The sequence below is a fragment of the Oncorhynchus clarkii genome, chromosome 21, assembly GCF_045791955.1.
Source record: "Oncorhynchus clarkii lewisi isolate Uvic-CL-2024 chromosome 21, UVic_Ocla_1.0, whole genome shotgun sequence".
In the NCBI taxonomy this organism is placed as follows: Eukaryota; Metazoa; Chordata; class Actinopteri; order Salmoniformes; family Salmonidae; genus Oncorhynchus; species Oncorhynchus clarkii.
This window is the reverse complement of record NC_092167.1, coordinates 50,880,647-50,898,850: the sequence shown is the minus strand read 5'-3', so window position 1 is coordinate 50,898,850 and position 18,204 is coordinate 50,880,647. Positions and strand designations below refer to the sequence as shown.

Genomic DNA, 18,204 nt, shown 5'->3' with positions numbered 1-18,204 from the left:
GTAAAACCAATAATACCAAGGTTACGATATACAGAATATATAGAGAGAGAATCTACTTGAAATATTGTTATGCCAATGTTTACACACAGAGAGAGACAGTCCAAGTAAATGGGCCCTTTCATTTGTAAATAAAGGATTTTTAAAAAGATTTTCATTAATATAAGCAAATTCATACTTGATCATATATTGGTTGCCAGTCGTTCGTTCGATTAGTTTGATATTTACGGACGCCGACCCAGTCGTTCGTTCTTTATGTTCTATTGCTATGCTTGCTGGCAACATTCTTACCCCTTGCTTGTTAGCCAGCCAGCCAGCTAGCTATGGCTAACACAGTCTATGGCTAACACAGTCTATGGCTAACACAGTCTATGGCTAATACAGTCTATGGTTAAAACAGTCTATGGCTAAAACAGTCTATGGCTAACACAGTCTATGGCTAACACAGTCTATGGCTAATACAGTCTATGGCTAATACAGTCTATGGCTAACACAGTCTATGGCTAACACAGTCTATGGCTAACACAGTCTATGGCTAACACAGTCTATGGCTAACACAGTCTATAGCTAATACAGTCTATGGCTAACACAGTCTATGGCTAACACAGTCTATGGCTAACACAGTCTATGGCTAATACAGTCTATGGCTAACACAGTCTATGGCTAACACAGTCTATGGCTAATACAGTCTATGGCTAATACAGTCTATGGCTAACACAGTCTATGGCTAACACAGTCTATGGCTAATACAGTCTATGGCTAACACAGTCTATGGCTAACACAGTCTATGGCTAACACAGTCTATGGCTAATACAGTCTATGGCTAACACAGTCTATGGCTAACACAGTCTATGGCTAATACAGTCTATGGCTAATACAGTCTATGGCTAATACAGTCTATGGCTAACACAGTCTATGGCTAACACAGTCACAGTCTCTGCAGCCAGAATAACAGCAATGTAGCTGTTTTCTGTTGACATCCTGTAGATTTGGATACATCCATAACAATGAGCTGATGATGCCTGATTTTGCCTGGTATAGCGCCATCTCATCAGGACACTTGTCGACACTGACTGTTCATTACGAAGAGAACACATTGCATATCAAACACTAGGCTAGAAGCTAGCTAAATAGTTTGTTGCTAGCAAACCTGCTAATATGACAATCAAATGAAAAAATATCAGGAGCTGAAATCAGTTGCTGAAACTAGAAACACGAGGGAGGATTTGACAGCATAGTGACACTAAACTAGAAACATGAGGGAGGATTTGACAGCATAGTGACACTAAACTAGAAACATGAGGGAGGATTTGACAGCATAGCAACACTAAACTAGAAACATGAGGGAGGATTTGACAGCATAGTGACACTAAACTAGAAACATGAGGGAGGATTTTACAGCATTGTAGCACTAAAATAGAAACATGAGGGAGGATTTGACAGCATAGCGACACTAAACTAGAAACATGAGGGAGGATTTTACAGCATTGTGGCACTAAACTAGAAACATGAGGGAGGATTTGACAGCATAGCGACACTAAACTAGAAACACGAGGGAGGATTTGACAGCATAGTGACACTAAACTAGAAACACGAGGGAGGATTTGACAGCATAGCGACACTAAACTAGAAACACGAGGGAGGATTTGACAGCATAGCGACACTAAACTAGAAACATGAGGGAGGATTTGACAGCATAGCGACACTAAACTAGAAACATGAGGGAGGTTTTGACAGCATGGCGACACTAAACTGGAAACATGAGGGAGGATTTGACAGCATAGCGACACTAAACTAGAAACATGAGGGAGGATTTGACAGCATAGCGACACTAAACTAGAAACATGAGGGAGGATTTGACAGCATAGCGACACTAAACTAGAAACATGAGGGAGGATTTGACAGCATAGCAACACTAAACTAGAAGAGAGGAGGATTTGACAGCATAGTGACACTAAACTAGAAACATGAGGGAGGATTTGACAGCATAGCGACACTAAACTAGAAACATGAGGGAGGTTTTGACAGCATAGCGACACTAAACTAGAAACATGAGGGAGGATTTGACAGCATAGCGACACTAAACTAGAAACATGAGGGAGGATTTGACAGCATAGCGACACTAAACTAGAAAAATGAGGGAGGATTTGACAGCATAGCGACACTAAACTAGAAACATGAGGGAGGATTTGACAGCATAGCGACACTAAACTAGAAACACGAGGGAGGATTTGACAGCATAGCAACACTAAACTAGAAACATGAGGGAGGACTTGACAGCATAGCGACACTAAACTAGAAACATGAGGGAGGATTTGACAGCATAGCAACACTAAACTAGAAACATGAGGGAGGACTTGACAGCATAGCAACACTAAACTAGAAACATGAGGGAGGATTTGACAGCATTGCGCCGGAGAGGACCGAAGGAATTCCTGTTCGTCACTCATCACGTTGTCATCAGAGGCTCCAAAAAGTAAATTAATAAAATACTAGCTAGCTACATTTGTTCCTCGTTGGACCTGCGTTTACAATGTTCCCAATTTCAGTTTGTGTGGTTGTTGGTTTTATCTTTCTGTATCTGTGTAGCAAGTACGGTCTGCAAGTGCAGGTGCATATTTCGTCATGATCGCAAGGTGTCCTGATATCATTTCTGTTAGTGTTCAAATACTGGAGAGTTGAGACCAAATCACGGACGCTGGACAGAGTGGATTTCAGTTGTAACGAAAGACAGTTTTAATGAGTCAGAGATATCTTGTCCCGCAGTTTTACGTGCACGGACCTAGTTCACATAACTCGGCAAGGAGCCAGGTGAAAAAGAGGCCTATACAATGGTTACATACATTTTTATACATAGAATAAAGTAGGTGGAGTCTTGTCGTTTCGGTCTTCTTGACTGGTCGGAGGGTTGGAGGCGGGCCTTGCTCTAGCCAGAGCGGGCCCCATTGGTGCACAGCAAAAGTTCTTTGCTCTTGGGACCGGCCAGTTAGAGGGAGATGAGATGTGTGTTTATATAAGGAAGAGGGGGTCAGTCTTATGGCTGGGTGTATGTGTTCTTACGACGGAATGTCTTTGTTTATATGAGCTATGTGTATGAATATTTATATAACAAATCCCCCTCTTCACGTCTATTAGACGTGAAAACTATAGCAGAAAGGTGGCGGTTGCAATCGTGGGTATACATAAGGTGGTGCTCCTAACCTTGTCTGGTTTGCATGGTGGGTCTGTAGGTGTAGTGCTACGTTTGGGACGGGAGTGATTGGAGGGAGTGATATCAGGAAAGGAGTTAGGGACATGTGTAGGGGTTGGTGTATGTGATGTGGCAGGGTGAAATAGTTGTTCAATTAACCATGTGAAAGTCCTAGGGTTACTCCAAATATCAGTATGAATATCACAAATAAGGGACCAGATATCCCCAGCCTCACCCAGAGAGGGAGAAATTTCCCTCTAACTGGGCGAGGTTCCCTTCTCAGGGGAGGCGGAGTTTGATGCCGCATCACCTGAGGAAGGAGTGTCTTCATTTGGAATCGAATTTAGGCCGCTCAAATCAGCTCTGACTTCAGTCAGTGTTCTAGAAGGAATTGGGGCTGGGGTGCAATGTGTAAGGCGGTGTCAAGGTGTGCCTGATTTACCTTTGACCTGGACTGAGTGTGAAGTAACCTCCTTCACTTCGTACGGTCCAGTCCACCTGGGTTCCAGCCACTTTCTCTTGTGGACTGTAACCCTCACCCCGTCACCAACCTTTACCTTCAGTAGTGGCGTGTCCCCCGGCAGCTCCCCCTCCTGGACCTTGTGAACCTGGGTAGAGAGTGCTGCAGAGAGAACCGTCAGTTTTTTCACATAATTAGACATTACAATTTGTTGTACATCAAGGGCGGGCATATGACCTCCCTCCCTTGGTGGACCATGCATGACTCTACCAGTCATTATCCCATGAGGCACATACTTTAGCTATCTTAGCTTTTGCTTTTGGTTTGACGTTCCACCAGATTTTGGGATTGGGGCCTGTACTTAGATCCAAATCTGTGGGTTATGCCAAATCTTTCTTCCACCTGTCTCAGGTGTTTGTTAAATGTGAGCCATTTGTCAAATTTGATTTGTCTTGGGATGCCATACCTGGGTATTAGTTTGGTTTGTAGCCACTTAAAAGACTGACCTAGCATCCTCCCCTTTTGTTAGTATTGCCTCTACCCATTTGGAGAACCTATCTACTATGACTAGGAGATAGAGTTTGCCTTTAGATACATTTTCGGGGCCCATGTCGGTGTAGTCTATCCTAATATCCTGAAAACATGCATTAGGTATTACGTATGAGCCCATTGGTGTTTGATATGGTTTCTTTGGGTTGTGTCTGTCACAACCATTGCATTCGTCACAAAATAAATCATCGTCATAAAATAAGTCAGTCATATTTTTTATGTGAGGGTGCCACCAGATGTGCGAGGCCTTTTTGGAGGGTCTTTAGTTTGCCTTCGTGTGTGGGACCATGTGTTTCTCATAAAAGTTCTGGGTCCATCAGTGTGGCCTGCTTCATGGGCATGGGCTGAGTCTGTATAGATATTCAGTCTTTCCTTTTCCTCTGATGAGGACCTGCGTCAATCCGATGATTTCAGCTAATTTGGCCGATGCTGGTTGAGGGATGATGGCTGATTGAAGGGTGACATCACGAGGTGAGCTGTTTTTTTCAATAGCTTTTGCTACTGCAGCAACGTATCTGGAGCATGTTGACTGTCCTACCTCAATGTGGTCAAGTTTGAAGAGTAGTACATCAAGACCCTTCTCTCCCCCTCTTGTTTCTGGAATAGGACGGATGAGGTGAATCCTTCCCTTCCAGAAACATCCAAATGGAACTTGTTCTTGTAGTCAGGTGCAGTCAGAGCTGCTGCCGCTGATAGATCTGTTTTCAGGAGTGCTATGGCTGTTGATGCTTCAGCCGTCCAGGCCAGGGGTGCATGGAGGTTCCTTGATCGTAGGATGACCGGTGCTGCCACCCCCTCTGGGCCACACCCAATGGTACAACACCTGATAGGTGGGGTCAGGTGCATCATGTCTTCGTCCCAGTCTGCAGTGTAGAGGCAGTCATCAGTTTCTGTTGCATTGAGTGTGCAATGGATCTCAGCTTGGGGAGTCTTATATGGGTGCAGAGTGTAGATTTGAGCTTTCAGTTGGTTGAACTTAAACTGGATGTGAGGGGTGGCAGGCCCTGTGGGTAGGCATTTTAGCCAGTACACTTCTTGGGCTTCAGACAGTGTGGTCATCGGCAGGAGTGGCATCCTCATCATTCTTACTGGGTGATCAGGTGTTGAAGTGGGAGGGTTGGTTGTAATCTTGCTGCTCCTGCTGCATGTGTCTAGGAGAGGGTCCTCTTCCTCTTCCTGGTGCCCCTCCACGTCCTCTTCCTCTTTCTCTCCATTGCTGTTGCTGCGGGGAGAGTGGTTTCGTGCAATATCTGGCATAGTGACCGGGAATTCCGCAGTTATACCACTGGTAGTTTCCCCCTCTGTATGGTCCAGTGTAGGGGCCTCGTTGAGCCCGTTGCTGTTGCAGGATATACCGCTGTGGGGGAGGGTAATGGGGTGGTGGGGCTGCCTGCTGTTGGATCATCTGAGAGACAGTCTGTGCCACGATCTGAGTGTTATCTGGCTGCTCCCCTTGGTCTTGAGTTTCTACTGCAATCATTTGTTTGGGCGTGATGGCTGCAGACATTTTATCTAAGTCGTCTGATAATGTGTATAATGCGTTATTTAGGTATATTCAATCCTTACTATGTGGTGTTTATTTCTATCGTTGTATGCTTAGCCTGTCCCTGGTCGAGACAAAGGGGGTTATCAGTATGTGACGCCCGCCACGTGTGTATTTCACCGGTATTTTATTTGAATTTGTTCAGCGATTCGTTTAGGTATTTTCTATAAATGATTCTGCGATTTCCTTTTGGAACAATATATCAGTGAATATATGCGGTTCTATAACAATTTTCAGAGTAATTCTAGCTCTTTAGGAAATATAGATAGAATTTCTAGACAACTAAGAGTTGTTCAGTGAATTATTTAAATACTTTCTGTAAACAATTCAGTAATTTCCTTTATGAACTTATATCAGTAAATTCCAGCGATTCTATAGCAATTGTCAGAATAATTTTAAACTTTAGGCAATATCAACAGGAATGAAAAAAAACGAAAATCAGTATTCCAGCCCGGCTGCTGTCAAAGTTGCACGGCCATTCGATACTAAGGTGGCTTTGTCTTTCAGCACGTGTGCCTAATAGCCCAGTTACGTATCCCAACCTACTCCGCGACAAACGTTTCTTTCAATTTAATTTCCCCCATCTCCAAATCATGGAATGTCAACTCTGGTTCATATTATGTTTATTGTTTGATGTGCAATAGCCACATCATTCCCGATCTCTGTCTTGTGGAACGCCAAACTTACATATCCTGTATCTACTCGACTACACCTCTAACATAACCAATTAAACAGTTTACAACTCATTCAATAGGATCTTTTACATGCAGATTCAGTCGATCTATTAATTAACTAAATCTCTAAACACAACCAATTAAACAGTTTAGAACTTATTCAATTGGAACTTTTACGTGCATACTACACTTCTAAACAAAACCAATTAAACAGTAAGCACTTATTTAATAGGATCTTTTACATGCATACTACACTTCTAATAATAGGCCAATTGATAAAAAATAAAAATACAAATAAAAAATAAAAACGAGCAAAACAAGATCTCCCCGATCAATGTCTTAGGTTCTTATGTAAAAATTTGGGCACCGATTCATACTCACGCCCAGTACTTTCTGATCAAAATTTGGTTTAGGCTATAATACAATATGCAGATTTCGATATAACGGGCTCTGCTCACCTTTATATAGAGCGCTCCGATCAGATTTCCTGAGGCAAGATGAATGGCTGGGGAAGTCACTCTTCCGTCTGATTTTTTAGCCGTGATCAGTCTCGTCCTCTCACACTAACTTATAATAGATCGAATTCAAGAACAACCAAACTCTGCTACCAATTCTGTTAGTGTTCAAATACTGGAGAGTTGAGACCAAATCACGGACGCTGGACAGAGTGGATTTCAGTTGTAACGAAAGACAGTTTTAATGAGTCAGAGATATCTTGTCCCGCAGTTTTACGTGCACGGACCTAGTTCACATAACTCGGCAAGGAGCCAGGTGAAAAAGAGGCCTATACAATGGTTACATACATTTTTATACATAGAATAAAGTAGGTGGAGTCTTGTCGTTTCGGTCTTCTTGACTGGTCGGAGGGTTGGAGGCGGGCCTTGCTCTAGCCAGAGCGGGCCCCATTGGTGCACAGCAAAAGTTCTTTGCTCTTGGGACCGGCCAGTTAGAGGGAGATGAGATGTGTGTTTATATAAGGAAGAGGGGGTCAGTCTTGTGGCTGGGTGTATGTGTTCTTACGACGGAATGTCTTTGTTTATATGAGCTATGTGTATGAATATTTATATAACATTTCCAACTGTCCCGTTATCTGGTTTAATGTACATTCTAGAATGCCTTTCTAGCCAATAAGAAAGGAGTATTCAACAATGCAGAAGTATATCATAATATACATATAGACCTGGCCGCAGGAAGATGTTTAGTGCTGGGGGGGTGAGAATCTCTTTGTTAGTGCTGGGGGGGGGGGGGGGTTGACGATCTCTTCGTTAGTGCTGGAGGAGGGGGTTGAGAATCTCTTCGTTAGTCCTGGAGGAGGGGGTTGAGAATCTCTTTGTTAGTCCTGGAGGAGGGGGTTGAGAATCTCTTCGTTAGTCCTGGGGGAGGGGGTTGAGAATCTCTTTGTTAGTCCTGGAGGAGGGGGTTGAGAATCTCTTCGTTAGTGCTGGAGGAGGGGGTTGAGAATCTCTTTGTTAGTGCTGGAGGAAGGGGTTGAGAATCTCTTCGTTAGTGCTGGAGGAAGGGGTTGAGAATCTCTTTGTTAGTGCTGGAGGAGGGGGTTGAGAATCTGTTCGTTAGTCCTGGGAGAGGGGGTTGAGAATCTCTTTGTCAAGAGAGTGCTGACAGAATGTTTTCTTCCCAACCTGCTGCTTATTTTAATCCTCTCTGACAAGAGTAATATTAGTTTAATTTAACAGGGCACGTCAGTTAAAGAACATTCTTATTTACAATGACAGCCTACCCTGGACAACGCTGGGCCAATTGTCCCTATGGGACACCCAATCACAGCCAGACGTGATGCAGCCTGGATTCGAACAAGTGTTTCTGCAGTGAAGCCTCTTGCGCTGAGATGCAGTGTCTTAGACCCCTGCGCCACTCAGGAGGAGAACCTCAGTGAGGCATCCTCAACACCCCTACTTCCCGTGGCTGTATATAATGATAGTTTATGTTAATTAAAACAGCAGTCCTTTACTAGAAGTAAATACAAATATGACCCCAATATGTTCATAATAACATATCTATCAGAACCGAACCAAGATATCACAGAGAGGCAGACATCTCTATCTGAGTTTATTATTTACATTCTAGAACGCCTGCTTCTCCTTTTCCTCTCTCCCTTTCAGAACCCAGGCATTCCGTTTCTTCTAGAACCTCTTCTAGAACCACATGATTCTGTTCTAGATCCTCAAACTGAGTCAGGAGTTCCTTCTGTACCATGGGGATGGTTTTATAGGCGGTCGACGTCGGGGGACCGACAGCCACCGGCTGTAGTTTGATCTTGGCGATGTCCTTATTAAGAAGAGAGCTCTTCCGATGCTTGGCGGTGTTACTGAACAGGGTCATCTGATTGGCTAGCGATCTGTAGCTGTCGTGGTCGATACGGAAAGCAATGGACCTGTTGCATGATCCTTGACAGGAGCGCAGTTTGATCTCAACGTCCACCTAGGGTACAGAGAGAAACACAGAGGTGTGAACAGAGGTTCCCTACGTAGTGCACTACTTTTGACCAAGGCCCACCTATGCAACCCACAGAGGTTATGTCCAAAATGGCACCCTATTCCCTATATAATGCTCTGGGGCCATATAGATAAGTGACTGGTGGTTTATCAAGCGCAGGAGTTCTGATTTAGGATCAGTTTAGCAATTTGAAACCATAATGAATAAGATTCAATGGAGAGAAGGGGCTGATCCTACATCAGAGACACATGATGCCCCTGGTCAAGAGTACACTGTGTAGACAACAGGGTGCTATTTCAGACTCAGCCATAGGCCAATGTCCATCTGATGCGTTACAGAGGAACACAGAGACACAGCTAGAGGAGGAGCGAAGCGTTAGGATCTGATGCGTTACAGAGGAACACAGAGACACAGCTAGAGGAGGAGCGAAGCGTTAGGATCTGATGCGTTACAGAGGAACACAGAGACACAGCTAGAGGAGGAGCGAAGCGTTAGGATCTGATGCGTTACAGAGGAACACAGAGACACAGCTAGAGGAGGAGCGAAGCGTTAGGATTCGACCAAAGCTCTTCGGTAAACACTAGAGGACCTTGACTGGTGGGATGAGGTTGGAGAGGATCGTGTCCCAAATGCATCCCTGCTCCCTAATCCAGCGCCCTACTTTTGACCAGGTTCTGGTGCACTAGATAGAACATAGGGAGCCATTTGGGACAGGGCCCATGTTTGTCATATGAGTCAAAGTTAGCTGTGGCAGAGTTTTGCCCCCCCCCCCCCCCCCCCCCGCATGTTCTCAAAATCAGGGAGATCAATAGTCACTAACGCAACAGTTGTGTGTCATAAGGCATTGATATTCAACCATCCTCATCTCCTTTGCTCATCTCCATTCCTCATCTCCATTCCTCATCTCCTTTCCTCGTCTCCTTTCCTCATCTCATATCCTCATCTCCTGTCCTCATCTCCTATCCTCATCTCCTATCCTCATCTAATTTCCTAATCTCCTCATCTCCTATCCTCATCTCCTATCCTCATATAATTTCCTAATCTCCTCATCTCCTATCCTCATCTCCTATCATATAATTTCCTAATCTCCTCATCTCCTATCCTCATCTCCTTTCCTCACCTCCGTTCCTCACCTCCTCTCCGTCGTGAGCACTGAATGGAGTTTATGGGAGAATGTGAGATGATGAAAATCTACAGTGCATTCTGAAAGTATTCAGACCCCTCCCCCTTTTCCACTTCGTTACATCACAGCCTCGTTACATCACAGCCTCGTTACATCACAGCCTCGTTACATCACAGCCTCGTTACATCACAGCCTCGTTACATCACAGCCTCGTTACATCACAGCCTCGTTACATCACAGCTTCGTTACATCACAGCCTCGTTACATCACAGCCTCGTTACATCACAGCCTCGTTACATCACAGCCTCGTTACATCACAGCTTCGTTACATCACAGCCTCGTTACATCACAGCCTCGTTACATCACAGCCTCGTTACATCACAGCCTCGTTACATCACAGCCTCGTTACATCACAGCCTCGTTACATCACAGCCTCGTTACATCACAGCCTCGTTACATCACAGCCTCGTTACATCACAGCCTCGTTACATCACAGCCTCGTTACATCACAGCTTCGTTACATCACAGCCTCGTTACATCACAGCCTTGTTACATCACAGCCTTGTTACATCACAGCCTTGTAATAAAATGTATTGGAATGTTTTTCCCCCTCATCAATCTACACACAAATACCCCACAATGACAAAACAAAAAACGTTTTTACATTTTTTTTTGCAAATGTATAAAATGTAAAAAAAAACTTTAACATAACATTTACATAAGTTTGCAAAAATGTCTAAAAACCTATTTTTGCTTCATCGTTATGGGGTATTGTGTGTAGATTGACGATTTAATCCATTTCAGAATAAGGCTGTGATGTAACAAAATGTGGAAAAAGTCAAGGGGTCTGAATACTTTCTGCGTGCCTTGAATTTACCCAGAACTTTCCTGGACACATTAAAGGTAGACTCAGGAAAATGACACGAGCGCCACCGCAGATATTCAGATGATTCAAGACTTCTCTCTTCACACAGTCACTGCACATGGGTTCTATTCACTCTACTAGTACTAGACTAGGCTTAATCTCAAACAAACAACAAACTGGGCCTCTAGGTGCATTTTTAATCTTCACATCATCTCCAGCACCACGACAACATCAACATATGTGAAAATGGCGTGTTTCTATGTTTGGTAGTAAAAAATATAGAGAAAGATAAGTGTTTCCAATGAAGTTGAAAAATTGTGAAGTTTCCCTTTCACTTTCTAAGTCTGACTCTTAACTCTCTAAGTCTGACTCTTAACTCTCTAAGTCTGACTTTTGACCCTCTAAGTCTGACTCTTAACTCTTTAAGTCTGACTCTTAACTCTCTAAGTCTGACTCTTAACTCTCTAAGTCTGACTCTTAACTCTCTAAGTCTGACTCTTAACTCTTTAAGTCTGACTCTTAACTCTCTAAGTCTGACTTATAACTCTTTAAGTCTAACTCTTAACTCTCTAAGACTGACTCTTAACTCTCTAAGACTGACTCTTAACTCTCTAAGTCTGACTTTCTAAGTGACTCTTAACTCTCTAAGTCTGACTCTTAACTCTCTAAGTCTGACTCTTAACTCTCTAAGTCTGACTTATAACTCTTTAAGTCTGACTCTTAACTCTCTAAGTCTGACTCTTAACTCTCTAAGTCTGACTTTTAACTCTTTAAGACTGACTCTTAACTCTCTAAGTCTGACTTTCTAAGTGACTCTTAACTCTCTAAGTCTGACTTTCTAAGTCTGACTCTTACCTTTCTAAGTCTGACTCTTAACTCTCTAAGTCTGACTCTTACCTCTTGCCGGTACATGTCCTCTAGCTGTTTCTGGACGTGGCTTCGCTGCTCCTTCAGTTTCCGTAGCAACGCAGCCGACCGTTTCCTTAGCGATGTCAGGTTCATGGCCAAGCCCTCAGCAAACTCCACGTACCTCAGCTCAGACACTGTAGTCACAATCAATCAATCAATCAATCAATCAATCAAAACAGAAGATGGAGGGAAGAGTGAAGGAGAGAGAAAGGGGGAAGTAGGACAACTGGGGGAAGCAGAAACTAAAACAGATGGAAGGCAATTGGTTGATAGATATTTTATAAAGATCGATGGCTTGGTTGGTAGACGGACAGATGAACAGACAAACAGACAAACAGACAGTGATTCATACAGTTGAAGTCTGAAGTTTACATCCACTTAGGTTGGAGTCATTAAGACTAGTTTACGTACACTTAGGTTGGAGTCATTAAAACTAGTTTACATACACTTAGGTTGGAGTCATTAAAACTAGTTTACATCCACTTAGGTTGGAGTCATTAAGACTAGTTTACATACACTTAGGTTGGAGTCATTAAAACTAGTTTACATACACTTATGTTGGAGTCATTAAGACTAGTTTACATACACTGAGGTTGGAGTCATTAAGACTTGTTTACATACACTTAGGTTGGAGTCATTAACACTAGTTTACATACACTTAGGTTGGAGTCATTAAGACTAGTTTACATACACTTAGGTTGGAGTCATTAAAACTAGTTTACATCCACTCAGGTTGGAGTCATTAAAACTAGTTTACATACACTTAGGTTGGAGTCATTAAAACTAGTTTACATACACTCAGGTTGGAGTCATTAAGACTTGTTTTTCAACCACTCCACACATTTCTTGTTAACAAACTATAGTTTCGGCAAGTCGGTTAGGACATCTATTTTGTGCATGACACAACAATTGTTTACAGACAGATTATTTCACTTATAATTCACTGTATCCCAATTCCAGTGGGTCAGAAGTTTACATACACTAAATTGACTGTGCCTTTAAACAGCTTGGAAAATTCCAGAAAATGATGTCATGGCTTTAGAAGCTTCTGATAGGCTAATTGACATCATTTGAGTCAATTGGAGGTGTACCTGTGGATGTATTTCAAGGCCTACCTTCAAACTCAGTACCTCTTTGCTTGACATCATGGGAAATTAAAATAAATCAGCCAAGACCTCAGACAAATAATTGTAGACCTCCACAAGTCTGGTTCATTCTTGGGAGCAATTTCCAAATGCCTGAAGGTACCACGTTCATCTGTACAAGCAATAGTACGCAAGTATAAACACCATGGGACCACGCAGCCGTAATACCGCTCAGGAAGGAGACAAGTTCTGTCTCCTAGAGATGATCGTACTTTGGTGCAAAAAGTGCAAATCAATCCCAGAACAACAGGAAAAGACCTTGTGAAGATGCTGGAGGAAACAAGTACAAAAGTATCTATATCCACAGTAAAACGAGTCCTATATCGACATAACCTGAAAGGCCGCTCAGCAAGGAAGAAGCCACTGCTCCAAAACCGCCATAAAAAAGCCAGACTTCGGTTTGCAACTGCAAATAGGGACAAAGATCGTACTCTTGAGGAAAAATTTCCTCTGGACTGATGAAACAAAAGTAGAACTGTTTGGCCATAATGACCATCGTTATGTTTGGAGGAAAAAGGGGGAGGCTTGCAAGTTAAAGAACACCATCCCAACCGTGAAGCATGGGGGTGGCAGCATCATGTTGTAGGGGTGCTTTGCTGCAGGAGGGACTGGTGCACTTCATAAAATAAATGGCATCATGAGGGAGGAACATGATGTGGATATATTGAAGCAACATCTCAAGACATCAGTCAGGAAGTTAAAGCTTGGTCGTAAATGGGTCTTCCAACTGGACAATGACCCCAAGCATACTTCCAAAGTTGTGGTAAAATGGCTTAAGGACAACAAAGTCAAGGTATTGGAGTGGCCATCACAAAGCCCTGACCTCAATCATATAGAACATTTGTGGGCAGAACTGAAAAAGTGTGTGCGAGTAAGGAGGCCTACAAACCTGACTCAGTTACATCATCTCTGTCAGGAGGAATGGGCCAAAATTCACCCAACATATTGTGGGAAGCTTGTGGAAGGCTACCTGAAACGTTTTACCCAAGTTAAACACTTTAAAGGCAATGATAGCAAATACTAATTGAGTGTATGTAAACTTCTGACCCACTGGGAATGTGATGAAAGAAATAAAAGCTGAAATAAATCATTATCTCTACTATTATTCTGACATTTAACATCCTTAAAATAAAGTGGTGATCCCAACTGACCTAAAACAGGGAATTTTTACTGGATTAAATGTCAGGAATTGTGGAAAAACTGAGTTTAAATGTATTTGGCTCAGGTGTATGTAAACTTCCGACTTCAACTGTAGATAGATAATGTAGAAAGATCTATGGCTCGGTTGGTATACGGACAGACAGGCAGGCAGGCAGACAGTTAGCCAGACAGGCAGGCAGGCAGACAGACAGACAGACAGACAGACAGACAGACAGGCAGGCAGGCAGGCAGACAGACAGACAGACAGACAGACAGACAGACAGACAGACAGACAGACAGACAGACAGGCAGACAGACAGACAGACAGACAGACAGACAGACAGACAGACAGACAGACAGACAGACGTTGATTGATAGATATTTTTGATTGATTGATAGATAGATGGATTGGAGGTGTTGTCACCTACTGTGTGTCTTGACGATGGCCTTGCGGTTGATATTGTAGATGTGTTTGGTGGTCACCATGGATGCTGTAGCCGCGTCCTCGTACCTGTAAGCATGGTTCTTGGCTTTAACTTTCACAATATGTAATATGTTTAACTAGGTTTAATCTCAGCTAACCCAGACCTAAAGTCTCACGTAATTGGTCAGCTGCTCAATGAACTTCTGGGTCCATACACGTTGAGAGAAGAGATGTGAAGATGAGGAGATCCTAGAACGAGGAGATCCTAGAACGAGGAGATCCTAGAATGAGGAGATTCTAGAATGAGGAGCGGAACCGGAATGAGGAGATCCTAGAATGAGGAGATCCTAGAACGAGGAGATCCTAGAACGAGGAGATCCTAGAATGAGGAGATTCTAGAATGAGGAGCGGAACCGGAATGAGGAGTAAGGGCCAAATGTCCCCTCCCTTTCTGAAATTCCCGAAAGATACTAACATCTGCAAAATCGGGATTCGTCCTAACAACCAGTAACAAACAACACCGGAACTACTGCTGCTCGTCAAGGCCGGTTCTAGGCCGGTTCTAGGGCGGTTCTAGGCCGGTTCTAGGGCGGTTCTAGGCCGGTTTTAGGGCGGTTCTAGGGCGGTTCTAGGCCGGTTTTGGGGCGGTTCTGGGGAGGTTCTGGGGCGGTTTTGGGGCGGTTCTAGGGAGGTTCTAGGGCGGTTTTAGGCCGGTTCTAGGGCGGTTCTAGGCCGGTTCTAGGGCGGTTCTAGGCCGGTTTTAGGGCGGTTCTAGGGCGGTTTTAGGCCGGTTTTTGGGCGGTTCTAGGGAGGTTCTATGGCGGTTTTGGGGCGGTTCTAGGGAGGTTCTAGGGCGGTTTTAGGCCGGTTTTAGGGCGGTTCCAGCTATAAGTGATATAAGCGGTCGCTGAAGGTCCCTGGCTGCATGACCAAAACAATTAAACAATAATATATTATTAACAATATAGAAAATATATAAGTTACTAAATATATATATATATAAGTTACTAAATATATATATATATAAGCAACTCAGTCGGGATCTCAACTTACTATTGAGAGTAAGAATACACCAGGTGCAATATCGAAATTTGGTTGTGCAACTCGTTATCCGATGCATCCAATTCCTTCCCAACAGATTCTATGGTACCAGTTAACGTAGATCTGTCCACGAGACGTTTACCAAGGCCTAATAATGCTTTAGAACGTTACATGTTTAGCTGTTATAGCTTCGAAGCAAAATCTCTCTCAGCTAGGCGGTCTCAGTGTTAACCCGGGGGGGGGTTATTTATTATTAGCATATTTCCCAGCATGCCTTTCAGGTGAATGTGAGACGTACCCACCCATGACTGTGTTTGTTAGTGACAGAGATAATCTTTTTACATTCTATCGTTCATTAATTTAAATCAACTGTGTCCGAATTACAAGTGTACCATGTTTGATCTATATCGTAAGGCCTGTAGCTGGGGCCTTGTTATCCTCAATGTTGTGGTCTGAAACTCTTCGGCCACACCATCCCTGCCAGTGACGCTAGAATGATGTGTGTAGTGATTTGTACTTCTAATCAGAATCCAGCTAGGGAGAACAGCTAACAACTCTAATTCTGTGTTGAACACAACCTGCTTTCAGAATGACTGCAACGGTGCAAGACTTCAGATACAAGACGACCTAATCCATCTCAACTGGAACAGCCATCTCAGTAACTAACGGGAGCAAGAAATCCAACCCTTTACTGATGGGATTAGTTTAGATTTTTTACTTATTTTTTATTTATCTTTGTGTAGTATACGATCAATTAATCAATCAATGTGCATGCAGAAACATAGTTATTAAAAAACTAATTATTCTAAAAATCAGCAATTAATATTCAGTGGTGTAAAAAAAGAACCCCCAGTATTGGTGTTAATAACAAGAGTTGAACCAAAACCACGACCATCATTAGCATATTTCCCAGGATGCTCTATTGCAGGTTTGTTTCAATATCTATGTTTTTTTTTACATTGACACGTATTCTTTACCTTAACACTGAGATTTTAACACTTACAAATCCAATCAATCAGTATACCTCTGTCTCCTCTCACAGATGTCCCTCAGTCTGCCCCTCGTCTGTCTCTCTGTCTGCTCCATCAGACCCTGTAGTCTGCAGCCCGACGGACACCGGGACTCCTGTGGACGTTATCAATAAGTTATTTATTGATTATGGCTATTGATTGATTCGATAAGGTTATATTGATCAATTGTCTATCTCTCTGTCTCCTTCTTCTGGCCTTGTAGCGTGCAGTCAGACCGACACTTGGACTCCTACAGACACATACAGTATATATTGTTAGGATGTACATAAATATGTCATTGTATGTATTATCAATCATGTATACATTTGGGGGTGAGTTTGGTTGTGGTGGCCTTAGCTATATCGTGAGTGTGTTAGTCTCTATTAACATTATCAGTAAGTTATCAATAAGTCCAGGATTGGATTGGTTTTTATTAATTTCATTGTGAGTGGTTCGGGCTAGATGGGATGTTTCTCACTGACTTCGGTCTAAGTAGAGGGTGTGGTGTGTTTGTGTATGGTGTGGTGTGTTTGTGTAGGGTGTGTTTGTGTAGGATGTGGTGTGTTTGTGTAGGGTGTGGTGTGTTTGTGTAGGGTGTGGTGTGTTTGTGTAGGGTGTGGTGTGTTTGTGTAGGGTGTGGTGTGTTTGTGTAGGGTGTGGTGTGTAGGGTGTGGTGTGTTTGTGTAGGGTGTGTTTGTGTAGGGTGTGTTTGTGTGTGGTGTGTTTGTGTGTAGTGTGTTTGTGCAGGATGTGTACAGTGCATTCAGAAATTATTCAGACCCCTTGACTTTTTCCACATTTTGTTAAGTTACATCGTTGTTCGGCAGGTAGCCTAGTGGTTAGGGTTTTGGACTAGTAACCAAAAGGATGTAAGATCAAATCCCTGAGCTGACAAGGTAAAAAAAAAATCTGTTGTTCTGCCCCTGAAAAAGGCAGTTAACCCACTGTTCCTAGACCAGTTAACCCACTGTTCCTAGACCAGTTAACCCACTGTTCCTAGACCAGTTAACCCACTGTTCCTAGACCAGTTAACCCACTGTTACTAGACCAGTTAACCCACTGTTCCTAGACCAGTTAACCCACTGTTCCTAGGCCAGTTAACCCACAGTTCCTAGACCAGTTAACCCACTGTTCCTAGACCAGTTAACCCACTGTTCCTAGACCAGTTAACCCACTGTTCCTAGACCAGTTAACCCACTGTTCCTAGACCAGTTAACCCACTGTTACTAGGCCAGTTAACCCACTGTTCCTAGACCAGTTAACCCACTGTTCCTAGGCCAGTTAACCCACTGTTCCTAGACCAGTTAACCCACTGTTCCTAGACCAGTTAACCCACTGTTCCTAGACCAGTTAACCCACTGTTCCTAGACCAGTTAACCCACTGTTCCTAGACCAGTTAACCCACTGTTCCTAGACCAGTTAACCCACTGTTCCTAGGCCAGTTAACCCACAGTTCCTAGGTCGTCATTGAAAATAAGAATTTGTTCTTAATTGACTTGCCTCGTTAAATAAAAGTGTAACTTTTTTTTTTAAATCATGGATTAAATGTTAAAAAATAAATCCTCAATCTACACACAATACCCCATAATGACATCACAATACCCCATAATGACATCACAATACCCCATAATGACATCACAATACCCCATAATGACAAAGTGAAAACTGTTTTTTATAGTT

The 18,204-nt window shown here is 43.1% G+C and overlaps 1 protein-coding gene across 1 annotated transcript; it reads right to left on the bottom strand.

Annotated features, from left to right (window-relative positions):
* Positions 1-8,358: 8,358 nt before the first annotated feature.
* Positions 8,359-16,617, bottom strand: LOC139379127 (fibrinogen alpha chain). The gene is made up of 4 exons (XM_071121960.1): positions 16,518-16,617; positions 14,478-14,560; positions 11,753-11,898; positions 8,359-8,852 (listed from the first exon to the last, which is right to left on the bottom strand). The coding sequence occupies exons 2-4, from the start codon at positions 14,533-14,535 to the stop codon at positions 8,484-8,486; spliced, it is 573 nt and encodes a 190-aa protein (XP_070978061.1). The 5' UTR covers positions 14,536-14,560; positions 16,518-16,617; the 3' UTR covers positions 8,359-8,483.
* Positions 16,618-18,204: the final 1,587 nt, after the last annotated feature.

Coding starts and splice junctions, on each gene's coding strand:
- LOC139379127 (XM_071121960.1), bottom strand. CDS start 14,535: ATGGTGACCACCAAACACATCTACAATATCAACCGCAAGGCCATCGTC. Junction 11,899..14,477: donor GGCCATCGTCAAGACACACA/GTAGGTGACAAC, acceptor TTGTGACTACAG/TGTCTGAGCTGAGGTACGTG. Junction 8,853..11,752: donor AGGACATGTACCGGCAAGAG/GTAAGAGTCAGA, acceptor TCTGTACCCTAG/GTGGACGTTGAGATCAAACT.